Below are 13,641 nucleotides of genomic sequence, written 5' to 3' on the forward strand. Positions count from 1 at the left end.
AAAATGTGTGAGCACTCGAGATCTTCATAGCAAAAATGATGTTTTTTTTCGGTGGGTGCGAGTCCGTAGATGTTTAAATTTCATAGAAAAAAGGGGTGGGTCAGCATTCTACATCACGTGAACAAACAACAAATCGGTGAGGATCACTTTGACGAATCAGTCAGATCTTCATTGTCTCATCTTCTGATGATACTAGTAAGCAATATAATTATCCATGAGAAAGTGTGACCTACCGATGATTAATTAGTCGATACTCTATGCATGTTGTAACTAAGAAACAGAAAAAGGCGGCTTCTCCATGCACTGGTGCTACAGCACACAACCCAAGTCAACCAGTGGTTCCGAAACCTGGCTGAACCGTTCATTACTGCCATCTACAACAGAGGTCAGTGTTTTGACGAGGCTGTCCGTTATTTTTTTTCATAGAAGTCATCTGAGTTGCTAGCCTCCTCGTTATACAACGTAGAACACCACACTTATCGTTGTCTGTGATACGGTATAATGTTTTAGATCTGCTAAAGAGCAAGCCATGTAACTGGTTATTTACTAGCTGTAGCTAGCTAACCGTTAGCTAGTTGGCTTCCAGACATGGTTGACGTTAACATTAGCTAACTAGCCACCCTTGTTATGTGCCTTTGCATTGACTATATAACCTGGGTGTTTGTGAAAACCTCAAACCTAACTTTAGTGGCTGTCGTCATCTTTATAGTAACCTGTGTATTATCCTTTATATAGCTTTTGCACATAAGACAGGGTTGTCGCTATCAAACGTACCCAGCTAGCCAAATACGTTAACATTAGCTATTGATTACGTCGCTTCATTTAACTTGCGAGATAACGTTAGCTGCCTTAACAGCACAGAGATACTGTAGCAGTAACTTAGATCACATTAGTTATTGATCAGTTATCTGAAGATAGCCGCAAGTAAAGAAAATGTTAAACAGTAGCAGGCTACATCTCTGTAAGGATACTTGAGTAGAAAGCTGTCGATGATGTACGTTGTCATGGGCACACTGTTAAGAAAGTAACACTACTGATAATTTGGGTCCTTGGAAACAGAAACATTAACTTAGCCAAGGTAACAGTTGCGTATTCGCTAGCCTACTTGAAGTTGGCTAGGAGAGATACACAAACATTACAGCTGAGCTAACAACTATCTGTAAGTATGAATGCAGCATTCATTTCAAAACTTACACTGCCAGAAAAATGTCAACCTTAACCCACAGCAACATATTATGGTTATGGGATTTGGCAGACGCTTTTGTCCAAAGCGACATACAAATACAAAACAATATAATATTTACATTTAACAGGGAACAGATTAAAATGTTGGTCAGACTATAATGAGAATAAATAGCAATAATAAACAACAATGTAATGTAATCTAAAATTACCCATTTGTTTTTAGTTACTCTAATTTTTCTTTTTTTATTATTATTCAGGTTAAGCTCTTAATCATCTTCAGTGGGCAGCGGAAATGAAACAAATTAGTCCAATTTATGTGAACTGTATTAAGTGAACTTAACTCAGATGCTTAAAACAAGCACATAGGTAGCTAGTTGAATGTTATCAAGTTAAATATTTTCAGTTATGTATCTAGTAGATCAACAGGTCACTCCTAGGTGCCCTATAACGTTGCTTCTTTATCTGTCCTGTCTCAGAGATGTTGCCACTGTGATTTCATCATGAAGCATTCCAGCAGAGCAGGTGTGATGCCCCTTTAGCACTGCATGGAGGTGAGCAGGGGCCTCCCCAGCAGGCTGTGTTCATCATGGGGCCTGAAGTTCCCCTGCTCAACGACTACAAGCAGGAGTTCTTCTGGAAGCGCTTTCCACAGACTCTGCTGGGGGGTCCGCGCCTCAAACTGGGCTACTGTGCCCCCCCATATGTCTACCTGCACCAGCTGCTCTTGTTCCTCACACCCTGCATGCTTGGCGGGGTGGGCACTGTGCTATACCAGGTAGGCGTGCTGGGCGATGCCTATGCTGCCACGCTCTCAGGGGGACTCATGCTGGCTGTGGCCGCCACGCTGCAGACCTTGGCACAGTGCGTGGCGCGGAGGACCGGGGTTGTCCAGCGTCTCTCGGCACAGAACAACATCCTGGCAGACGAAGAGGAGGTGGAGTTCTCACACTGCGTGGCCCCAGAGACCGTGCGCTTCATCGTGCCCGGGAAGAAGTTCATGGTCAACGTTGTCCTGCACACGCTGTTGGCTGGCATGCTGTGCGGTCTGGGGACCTGGTATCTGCTGCCCGGCAGCTTGATAGGTCTGTATGGGGGCATGGGTGCAGCAATGCCAGTCTTTGCCCTCAGCTGGGTGACACTGTGCAGCGGGGAGTACGCTCTGATCGTCAACACACCCCCAGAGACGGCCACGTTCCAGCCCCAGGACACCTATGAGATCACAGCACTCACCAGACCTTTGTACATTCTGATCTTCATTGCTGTCGACCTGGTCTACAGGTGAGAAGGACACCCACCACACTACTGGGCATAGTTAAAAACATTCCTGCATGCTACAAATGCAACAATACATTGCGTACAACCAGCTACCAACCAACCAGCAATTGCATGCATCTACCCACAGTCCACTCCACATATCTTTCATGTTCTATAAACAGTTTCCTGCCTCTGTGTTTCTCTGAATGCAGATTGACAGACCCAATGAATGAGTTGCGGTTGGCATGTCAGGTGCTCCACGTGGTGTTTGTGGTGCTGCCCGTGCTGTGGGCACTGGGCACGCTGCCCCCTCCTGATGCCCTGCTGCTGTGGGCCATGGAGCAGGTTCTGGTGCTGGGGCTCGGCGGCTCTGCCATGGCCACAAATCTCAGGTAAGACACCATCCCCCTCCTATCCTTACAACCTGTGTCAATCCTCTCCTGCTCTCTTTGCTAACCCTGCGCCCCTGTTTATGAGTGTGGGTTTGATTTTAGCTGATGTCACTTAACAACCTCAACAAAATGCATATATTTGTAGTCTAGGAATATTTAAGATTATGCAGTGATGAGAGGATGTATAATAAAATATTCTAGTTTTTTTTTTTTAGGTTAGCTGTTTGTTTCTGTTGTCCTCTTATCTGTGCTTGTGTATTTGTCAGGCTACTGGTGATGTTCCTGGTGTCAGCATCCGTGGCTGTGAGCACCTACTTCATCCCCTCCACTCTGGGTATAGTGCTCTTCACTGTCGGCATGGGCTACCTGCTGAGCCTGGACGGGAGCCAGCTGGGCGCGGTGTTCAGGTCCAGGCGGGCCCAGTCCCGCGCTCTCTCCCTGGGCCTGAAGGGCCTGCCGCTGGGCCTGATCTTTCTGGCCGGAGCCATGGCGGACGGGGGTCTGCTCCACCACTACCTCTTTGAGCACCCCACCCAGACAGGGAACCTCAGCCTGGAGGGACCTCCCACGGAGGAGCTGCCCTCTGTCAGTCTCCACGGTGTCCAAGCGGCAGTGGCCTATGCACTCATCTGTCTCCTGGTTCTCAGCAAGGGACTGAGGGAGATCCAGGGGGTGTTCCTGCTGGGAGGCACCCTAAGGAACCCCCTGTACCCCAAACAGACGGGCTGCTCTCAGGCCTTCAGACGCAGCAGTAGGGGTCTTCGCCTGGCTGGCTATCTTAGGAGGGTCTTGCTCAATCTGGGTAAGAAATACAGATGTTCATAATACAAATACAAATCTTTTCAAGGGAGTAAGAGGTCATTAAATTTTAATGTAATGTAAAGTGGTTTATATCTTCAAATTCTCAGTGACTGTGTACAGCTGGTTCGTTTAAACAGAATGTATTGACTGATTGCTGTATTGGTTGTGTAGTTAGAGCTAGTTTGGTGTCTTTCTGCAGTGTCTCCCTTTGCCATGATTACTTTCCTGGCTCTGGATGGATCTCTGTTGGACCTGCACACAGCATCACTAGCTGTGGGCTTCACGCGAGCTTTCAGAATGGTACCAGTTTACATTTACCCCACAGGCAAATCCATAAAGATGCATAACACATGTTTTATCATCCCACTAGTCTAAGAGATCTCTGATCTCTTTCTTAGGATGTCTTGAGAAGGCATATATATTTAGTTTGTTCAGTCACATATCTTGAGTTTGTTTGAGTGGGAAAATGTTTTAGAGTTGAATGTACTAATGTTTTTGCACTGAGGAGACAGATACTAAGAAGAGTCTCTTAACAGAAGAAAAGTAGTGAATACCTAATGCCTAATGACCTAAAAAAAGTCATGACCTAATGACCGGTTATCCTGATAACCTTTGGCCTCCAGGTGTGGCAGAGCTCGGAGGATGCCCTGCTCCAGATGGTGGTGGTGGTGCTGATAAGGCTCGGCTCAGAGGGGGCACCAGCTACAGGGTGGCACAGCCTGGGCACAGGGGTGCAGCTGCTGGTGGTGAGTCGCAATCTGCAGAGGTGACGGGAGTGGGTCTGTCTGTATGTGTGGATTGAAAATGTCACTAAGCACAGCCATTGGTGCTGATCAATTAGTAGTATTAATTGTAGTATTAGCTTATTTTTCGACTGACTGGTCACCGTCTGAGTAACGGTATTCTGACAGATGTTTGAATTGTCATCTGTCACAGGTGGGCTTGCTGATTGACCGCGCCTCCCAGTTTATTTCCAAGCTGAAGTTTGCCCTCACCGTGATCGTCACGTCGTGGACTGAGACGAAACAGCGCCGCCAGTCCACCAGTGCCATGTTGATGCTGAACGCAGTGCTATTCCCGCTCCTGCTGGGGGAGCTGGTGCTCTCCGCCCTCCTCTCAGCGCCCCTCCTGCCCCTCTTCACTCTGCCCATCTTTCTGGTGGGCTTCCCCCGACCCCTGCGCTCCTGGCCGGGCACCCCCGGCACTGCCTGCCCCTGCCCAGACTCGGTGTACTACCAGCAGCTCAGCGCCCGCCTGGCGTCTGCCCTCAGGGGAGCCATCGCATGTGGCGCCCTTGGTGAGTGAGACAGCAGCTTGCTCTCTCCTGCCACAGCTTGTCATTATCTTTGACTTCACTAACCAACCTCTGGATATCACGTCACATCACATCATGAATATAAACCACATACATGCGTGCCAAATGTACACGATTACTGTGTAACATTTCTCTCTACAGTTCCCAAGAGTGTTTTTGTGTGGTGTGTGTGTGTGTGTTTGTCATTTTGGTGACTGTTGTTGTGTCTGTTCGCTCCCTCAGGTGCAGCCCCGCCTGGCTCTCACTTCCTGTGTCGTTTCCAGGACAGGGTGATGTGGCTCACGCTACTAGAGCGCGGTTATGGATACTGTACTCTCAACATCAAGGTACAATACAGTGGCCTGCACCCTGAACACAGACTAACCACCATCTAGTGCTCCTTAAAGGGAACTTCAGTAGTTTTCAACATGGGCCCTATTTCTAGATCTTTTGTGGTTCAAATTTGGACAGTCAACTGCGAAAATGCTATAGACCCTTTCAAGAGAGTTCCATTATCAGCATCATAGTTGGCCCCACAAGGTTTCCGTTTTAACATTCCATGTTATCTTAATGCAGAGGAAGTAGATTGGAAACCAAATAGAACGTTCAAGCATTGTTTTTGTTTTTATTGTTGAAAGGGTCTATACAATGAACGCTGACGGGGCATGTAGAAATGTGTTAAAATACTTTAGTTCCCTATTACGTTTTAAGGATTCATGTAGCAGCTGTAACACAAACGTACTGTATTGTGCATTGACTACATTAAAGTACCCTAAACTTCCACACTGTTCTATCCAGTAAACTATACCTTGTATACAAAATGACCACACTACTACTATTAACGCAGCATGGGTATTTAGTTTTCTACTTTCTCCTCTCCCGGGGCGCCGGGACGGGCCGGCGCGCCACCTGCGGCCCGAAGAGGTCATCGTCGTCCAGCCAGTCGGCTAACAGTGCTTTATTCCACTGATTCTCCTGTTCCCTGCTCTCGTTTAGGGTTTAGAGCTCCAGGAGACGTCGTGTCACACGCTGGAGGCCCGGCGCATGGACGAGGTGTTCGAGGCAGCCCTGGCTCAGTCCCACGCGCCCAACCAGTGGCGTCAGCTGCTAAACCCCCACTGGGGCAACACGCTGACGCCCTGCTGCGCCCTGCCCGTGCGCCTCTACTCGGACGCGCGCAACGTGCTCACGGGCATCATCGACTCGCACGAGCACCTGCGCAAGCTGCGCGCCGACTACGTGAAGGTGCTGCTGTGGCTACTGCTGCAGCGCTGTGCCCAGAGGGACCGGCTGACACCCCCGTTGCAGGAGAAGGCACCGCTGTCGCCGGGCGCAGACAGCGGCAGCTCCCAGCGTGCTTTGCAGCGGGACACGCAGTTCTCCACCACCCACCTCCCGGGCTCCCACTCCTCGTCCTTCTCTTCGTCCTCCTCCATGTCGACGTCCTCCTCGCCGGGTCAGCGCGGCAGCCTCAGCTCCTCGGCCGACTGGCTGGACGACGATGACCTCTTCGGGCCGCAGGTGGCGCGCCGGCCCGTCCCGGCGCCCCGGGAGAGGAACTTCTCCCTTCCCGGCTCCGTGGAGGTGCTGAGCCTGTACGAGAACATGGCGCTCTCAGCGCTGCCCCCGCTGCGGCCGCTGGGCCTGGGGCTGCCGGCTGCTGACCGCGGCAGCAGCGACGGCGGCGGCGGTGGCCTGCACGAGGCGTCCTTCCTACCCGCCGCGGGGCCGCGGCGTCTCAGCGGCCCGCACGCGCAGCTCCTGCCGAGCGAGTGGCGGACGGCTGCCCCCCTGGCCCCGCCACAGATGCTCCAGCTGCAGCCGCTAGTCCCCGCCGACTGGTTCCACTTTGCCGTGGGCCGGCTGGCGGCGGGGGGCCAGCATGCCGCCGCGCTCCTGCAGGAGGAGAGGGACGCACTGGAGCTCTTTAGCCAGGTGGCACTCTCCTGCCTGGTGGCGCTAGGCCTGGAGGCAGAGCAGCCCAGCCCCAGCCTGGTGTTCCGCCTCTACGGAGGGGGGGCTCCCTGGAGCGAGGCTCTGGATTGGCTGAAGGGGAGGAGAGAGCTGCATCAGCTGGCCCTGAAAGCATTTAGGTGAGTTTCCTTAACATGTGTAAACTACAGTGTGTTTAACGACTCCCGATAATTCATCTCCCCGACCCAGCATTACAACATCCAGACTTCTAGTTGTGGATTTGACAGGGGGAGACACCAGTAGGACTTCACTGGACTTCCTTTTAATTGTGAATAACAGAAGTTCTGGTGTGTGTGTGTGGGTGAGCAGGTACAGCTTCAAGCTGCTGTTTGACCAGGCGAGCCTGGGGGCGATGGAGAGCGCGGAGGAGCTCCAGGCCACTCTGGACGAGTACGAGCACCACTGGTACATCGGCACAGCGACAGACCACGGCTGGCAGGAGAGCGTGCGTCAGGAAAAGCCCTTCCTCTTCTCGCTGGGTCACGACCTTGCTATGGTAACCCCATTACAACAACAGTCTGATTTCAAAACATCCAATCTTGAATGTGGAGAATTCAATTCATTACAAAGTACTGTGTAACGATGACTTGTTCATCTGTCTGTGTGTGTGTGTGTGTGTGAATAGGGGACGTACACTGGCCGTGTGCTAACCCTGCAGGAGCAGCTGGTGTACGTGGGTCACGTGTGCGCCGAGGGCGTGCGGGGCCAGTGGGCTAACCTCTCCTGGGAGCTCCTGTACGCCACCAACGACGATGAGGAGCGCTACAGCATCCAGGCCCACCCGGTGCTCCTGAGGAACCTGACCGTACAGGCTGCTGACCCGCCCCTGGGCTACCCCATCTACTCATCCGCCCCCCTGCACCTGGGCTGCCTCTAGCACCCGCACCAGAGCACACAAACGAGACACCGAGACTGTGTGATCATGGAAGGAACTCACTCTTTTGAGTAATGCCAAAAAATAGGTGTCATTAGAGATGTTGTGAACGAAAATGTCGACATATCCTTTTTGGTGAGCTTGACGTTAGGTTCTTGTTCCTCACAGGAGCAGGGGGGAAAGTATAAAGCCTTACACACAAACACACACAGACACGTGGCTGTAAAGATTGAGTACCTGCAGTTTTGTCTCAGGACATGAGATAAAAGCACTTAGGGCATGGGGAAAGGATCAAGCAGTTGGCTCTTGGAGAGTTACGTAAGGTTCACCTTTAGTTGATATTGGTGTGTGGGTGCATCCATCAAAGGACTGATTTCCTGTCGTCTCTCCTGAATTAGGATCTGGTGGCTTGGCGATTCGTCAGCCCTCTTGAAGGCGTGGCCTGAGAGGGTCTTCGGAAAGGCTTTGCACTACAGTATGTGTCTGTTAAACTGCAGGAGTACTGGAAGACTACAGTAGTTTCCCTTTGAAATGTGAATAGCATCATATGGCCATATTTATTCAGTTCTTTTCTAACAGCAAATTGTGTCTGCACCACAGGAACTGTTGTGAAACTTGCAACTGATCTTAACTGAACACTATTTCCTCCTTGTAAAAACACTAAGCATCATTCTTGCAGTCCTCCCTTCCTCTCTGAAGACTCCTTCATTGTTTTGAATTTCAGTGTGGTGGTCCATGTGTTCACTTCTCTATTTGCGGTAAACCTTGTATAAATACTTTTATTTCTGTAAAATGTTTATTGTATGTACAGTTTATTACAGTAAAAGTTTTTTCAAAAAAAAAAAGCTTATTTTTTGGCTATCCATTTTACAAGTCAAGAGAGCATCTATGTCATTTGCAGTGATACTGCGAACACCGGATATTTAGAATGTTTTAGTGTTATTTGGACTAGATTTCACACAACTTAACACAATTTCTTCAGCAGATGTGACAAATCAAATCAATCAATCAAACACAAATTCATCAGAACCCCAGACTTTACACCAAAGATTCTAGAGCAGATCTCTGTTCTAGAATCTTTGCTTTACACCCAGCACAGGCCTTCAGGGGACCTTTGGCTTTGTGAAGTAAGCTGCGTCTGCATCCTGCAAAAGACAAAAAAAAAGATGGTTTAACCACTAATTGAGTTTTACTGCTGGATGATAAAGGTATTCCCAAATATTGCACTGTCCATCCCATCCTGGCATCAATCTATGTCCATAACCACAGCCTACTTAATGGCACTGCTAACTTGCTACACTGAGGTTTCACAAACCTTGTGTAATGAAATTAGCAGTGGTTACCAACAGTGGTTCCCTACCATAAACACTGGGCCAAACTGTGGTTCTATTCATAACTGCTGACTTACCAGTCCAGCCTTGAAATTCTGAATCCTCTTCTTCCCCAGTATACTAGTCACAAACCAGGCTAATGTGGGTGTGTACTGCCACACATAGAAAAACAACAGAAATGGCTGGTGGCCAATCCACATCTCCTTCACATGATTCGCCAATCCGCACAAAATGAGTCGTACGCAGCGAGCGGTAGTCATCTTGTGCTGCTGATCTCCGGCCTGAGACAATGGCTAAAAGGGGTGGGGAGGAAAACATGATGAACATCAATCAGACTCTTTTGATCTTGGAGAAATCTTGAGCACTCAGTCAAGTTTTGAGCAATCTTGAGCAACATTCTTAATTAGACTATACACACTTACATGACATCTTCAAATCATTAATAACTCTATTACAGAAAACCTCCATAACATCTTGCATGACTGAGATTGATTACCAGTTTAAGTTTTAAGTTTATATACTCTTTTGAACCCGTGAGGGAAATTTGGTCTCTGCATTTATCCAATCCATGAATTAGTGAAACACACTCAGCAGTTAGGTGAAGCACACACTAATCCCGACGCAGTGAGCTGCCTGCTACAGCGGCGCTCGGGGAGCAGTGAGGGGTTAGGTGCCTTGCTCAAGGGCACTTCAGCCGTTCCTACTGGTCGGGGTTCGAACCGACAACCCTCCGGTTACAAGTCCGAAGCACTAACCAGTAGGCCACGGCTGCCCAGACCATTAAGCCCTCTAGCAATTATGTGAACCATGTCAGTTGCAACTAGAGCTGTGAGTTCCAACTTTGTTCAGCTTTTCTGTGAAGGCATTCTGGACAATCTGTGATTGCACTGGTCCGGGGCAGATAGTGCTGATGGTGATTCCAGGGTAATCAGCTACCTCAATCCGCAGTGAGTTAAAAAAGCCCTGCAATTCAAAAAAGATAGATAGATAGATAGATACTTTATTGATCCCTGAGGGGAAATTCAGGGTCTCAGTAGCATACAGATATCACACACAACATGCACTTACAGCAGAAAAAGTAATATACTTTTTAATATAGTAATATAAGTAAAAACTCCACTGTACAATAGAGACAGAAGAAGATAAACATGATACTAAAATACTAAATACTAAATATACTATTTAAACTAAATCCAATATCAAATGTGAGTTTTCTGATAGATACTCCAACATCCCAGACAGCCCAGCTTGTGTGACCGTAACATATAAGACATAGGGGAGGTGGACAACAACACTGGTTTAAAACAATAAATATTGAATTAAACTACCAGACATAACAAAAGCAAAGTGTCTAGGGTGTATTGCAAATGCATGTGGGGAGGGGATGTATTGATGTCTGCATGAGCATGTTGTGTTCTACACACTTACATGACTACATCAACAAACCATTAATACCAATTATTTTACAGAAAACCTATAATATCTTGGATGGCTGAAATTGCAGTGCTGCCTAGTCCAGACACAGCCATTACATGGACTAAAGGGGTGCATTGGGGCGTAATAGCCCGACAGACAAACTCCACTGTGGTCTTTCCCTTACCTGCAGTGCGTGTTTGCTGGCAGAATAGCCCGTGAGCAGAGGTGCCCCTGCGATGCCCGCTACGCTGCTGACTGTGGTCACAGTGCCCGTACCCTTCTGAATCATGTGGGGAAGCACTTGCTTTGTGAGGGACACCGTCCCCAGGAAGTTGAGCTCCATAAGAGCCTCATACACCTCCATATTGGTCTCCAAGCAGAGTGATCGCTGACTGCGTCCACCATTGTTTATGAGAACATCAATCTTAGAGCAAACAGAGATATACACACAGGTTCATCGGTCATGCACAAACCTTATCAGAGATTACTCTTGACCACATTCGAAATACATCCTTGACTACACATTATTGACCACATTCCAAACAAACAAAAATAACTTACAAACACAAGTTAAAAGTCTCACTTTTCCAAAATGCTCAAGTACAGCTGCTGTTTTTGCCTCATGAGTCTTTCGGTCCAGCAGATCAAGCGGAAGAACAAGAATATTCTCTTCATGTAGTCTAGACCGTCCTACAATGAGAAAGCAACATGCTTCATCTTACTGCTACTATATAAATGTTGACGCTTAATTCTGCCATTAATGCATAAAATGAAAGGGGAATTCAAGAACTTCTAGGCATGCACACATTTCAGTATTTGCAAACAAGTGCGTATGCAACCACCAGAAATATTCTTACTCACCCAAACACTCTCGCTTTACTCTTTCCAGCTCATTCTCTCGGCGTGCTGACAAGACCAGCTGAGTACCAATCTGGGCCAACTGGTAGGCCAGCTCTTCACCAATGCCGCTGGATGCTCCAGTGATCCACACAACCCGGCCCTTCAGTTGAGCCTCTGATTAACACACAAGCATGTTACATGATACCAATATAAGATCTGTCAAGTAAATAGTATCACTCATACAGTTCCTTAAGGATTTGGGGTTTATTTAGCACAGTATCTCTCGAGGAGCAGAGGAAGTCCTATGCTGAGCTGCTGTACTGTTGTTAAAGACAAAATGTCTAACTTAATGACATATGTTTATTATGTTATTATGTTATTATGTTATTATGTTTATTATGTTATTTATGTTATACAGAAAATATTATGGCAACATATTGTGTGGGCTTACCCTTTTTCAAGCCCTTTTTTTTACCATACATAATATTCGGAAATGAATTCGGAAAAGACAAACACATGACATATGAAACTCTTAGACACATTTGAAACTCCTAAACAATCTTTCAGAATTGCAACATCAACCTTTGACCAGGAAAGACAACAGCATGCATTCATTTGGATGAATCAGGATCTAGCTCTTTGGCAGGACACTTTATATCACAATATACATAAATGAGGGACCCTCATGTTTTCCACTCTTTACCCTGCACTGCATATACCTGTCAGTCAGTGGCACAAGCTGAACAGACGACCCTGACTTGAATCGATTGGTTGGACCAATGACAGATGTCACATGACACAGGGTTCTTCAGGATCAGGATTGCCGACTAATTTAGCACTCCATACAGGTTAACACAGACACTTAATAAAGTAATAGCATTTGACACTGAGACATTGACATTACCAGGCTTTTTTCCAAAAGAGGTTGCCCAAAGCAATGTGAAGTCGGCATCGGCGAAGATAAAACGGGACATCTGCACGACTGCATAAACAGTTGCGACCATGAGTAAAATGCAACCAATGGACATGTCCATGGGTAATAATCCATCTAACTCACACATGTTGCAGAAATCAACCTGCCACTTGCAAATCTAAACTGCTAAATTAAGTGCAATGTACTACAACTGAGACCAACAAGAAACACCGGGCATTTACTGTTGTGCGCCTTCTATTATCTTCAAAATAAAAGTCAGAAAGGAAGTGGGCATCTGTAGCCTAAATAAAAGTCTGCCATTTTTCTAACCTATACGTTTGGGTTTCACTAAATCGACATTAAATCAGTGACAATTGAATTCCATATCGTGCATGAAGATATGGAATGGGCCTACATTTTCTAATTGTAGGGGTCAAAATAAATCACATAGGCTAAATAAACAAATCCTTGTAAAAGATGCATAACACCTCTTTGTTTCCTTAACAGACCAGAATGCTATTATCAAAATGAACCTTTTATAAACTTATTGTACTTGCTCCAGAATTAGCCCAAACACAGAGCTCATGGAATTATAATTTTATTTTATCTTATTTTATTTATTATTTGTTTAACATTTTTGAGGAAAATAATTGAACCTAACCAAATCTAAACCAAATACGCTTTAATTCTATTAATGTTTATCCTGATGAACCTGTACTCCTAACCTGTCTCGCCCAGCTAGCCATTTTCAGCCACGGTTCTGCCCAAGATTTCTTCCAACAGAGTAAATAAACTGAAATTAATTGAATTTGGATTTCGTCATGCCTCCATATGCAATGGGCTATGTGTGCATCATGTTCATTATGGCATAGGGTTATACTATATCTGATAAACAAGGTCAAGAATCTTCGTCAAAACTGACATATTTAAGGGCCACTCAGATTAGTCAAAGGTGTGTATGTGCCAGTATTCTTAACAGTCATAAAATAATGGTCCAAAAAAGCCTAACGTGAACACTGGCCAAGACCAGTACCACAGCCAAGTAAACAGAATTACAGACAGACAGAACCACAGACATTAGGTTAGCAGACAGACACACAGACAGACAGGCAGAACCCATAGACAAACAGACAGACAGGCTCACAGACAGACATGACCACAGACAGGCAGACAGGACTGGTCACACTCATACACAGTCACACACTTACTCACTTCCACACACTTGACTTACAGTCAGACTCACACCACCACCTTCAAACCCAGAGGCGGAGTACACAGCTTTATTACTTGAGTAAAAGTACAGATACCCTTTGCTCAATTTTACTCAAGTACAAGTAAAAGTACAACAGTCAGATGCCTACTTAAGT

At 46.9% G+C, this 13,641-nt stretch overlaps 2 protein-coding genes across 3 annotated transcripts; one reads left to right on the forward strand and one right to left on the reverse strand.

Annotated features, from left to right (window-relative positions):
* The first annotated feature begins 121 nt into the window (after positions 1 to 121).
* Positions 122 to 8,582, forward strand: pcnx4 (pecanex 4). Of its 2 annotated transcripts, none has more exons than XM_048228177.1 (11): positions 122 to 385; positions 1,662 to 2,463; positions 2,652 to 2,831; positions 3,098 to 3,633; positions 3,832 to 3,932; positions 4,256 to 4,378; positions 4,569 to 4,929; positions 5,170 to 5,273; positions 5,923 to 7,019; positions 7,210 to 7,396; positions 7,526 to 8,582. In XM_048228177.1, exons 2-11 carry the CDS (start codon positions 1,772 to 1,774, stop codon positions 7,775 to 7,777), a joined length of 3,633 nt encoding a protein of 1,210 aa, XP_048084134.1. In that variant the 5' UTR covers positions 122 to 385; positions 1,662 to 1,771; the 3' UTR covers positions 7,778 to 8,582. The 2 variants fall into 2 exon arrangements, with proteins under 2 accessions (XP_048084134.1, XP_048084135.1); XM_048228178.1 differs by lacking the exon at positions 122 to 385 and adding an exon at positions 401 to 1,159.
* Positions 8,538 to 12,523, reverse strand: dhrs7 (dehydrogenase/reductase (SDR family) member 7). The gene is made up of 7 exons (XM_048228185.1): positions 12,266 to 12,523; positions 11,383 to 11,535; positions 11,105 to 11,211; positions 10,706 to 10,945; positions 9,946 to 10,068; positions 9,183 to 9,398; positions 8,538 to 8,919 (listed from the first exon to the last, which is right to left on the reverse strand). Exons 1-7 carry the CDS (start codon positions 12,420 to 12,422, stop codon positions 8,878 to 8,880), a joined length of 1,038 nt encoding a protein of 345 aa, XP_048084142.1. The 5' UTR covers positions 12,423 to 12,523; the 3' UTR covers positions 8,538 to 8,877.
* Between the last annotated feature and the right edge of the window lie 1,118 nt (positions 12,524 to 13,641).

This window comes from Alosa alosa, chromosome 19 (genome assembly GCF_017589495.1).
Source record: "Alosa alosa isolate M-15738 ecotype Scorff River chromosome 19, AALO_Geno_1.1, whole genome shotgun sequence".
NCBI lineage: Eukaryota > Metazoa > Chordata > Actinopteri > Clupeiformes > Clupeidae > Alosa > Alosa alosa.

Excerpts from the sequence above, each read along its gene's own strand:
- pcnx4 (XM_048228177.1), top strand. The coding sequence starts at position 1,772 with ATGGGGCCTGAAGTTCCCCTGCTCAACGACTACAAGCAGGAGTTCTTC. Across the intron at positions 2,832-3,097 it reads GCCATGGCCACAAATCTCAG|GCTACTGGTGATGTTCCTGG; the intron begins GTAAGACACCAT and ends TGTATTTGTCAG. Across the intron at positions 7,020-7,209 it reads CTGGCCCTGAAAGCATTTAG|GTACAGCTTCAAGCTGCTGT; the intron begins GTGAGTTTCCTT and ends GTGGGTGAGCAG.
- dhrs7 (XM_048228185.1), bottom strand. The coding sequence starts at position 12,422 with ATGTGTGAGTTAGATGGATTATTACCCATGGACATGTCCATTGGTTGC. Across the intron at positions 11,212-11,382 it reads AGTAAAGCGAGAGTGTTTGG|GACGGTCTAGACTACATGAA; the intron begins GTGAGTAAGAAT and ends TTCTCATTGTAG. Across the intron at positions 10,946-11,104 it reads TACTTGAGCATTTTGGAAAA|ATTGATGTTCTCATAAACAA; the intron begins GTGAGACTTTTA and ends GTTTGCTCTAAG.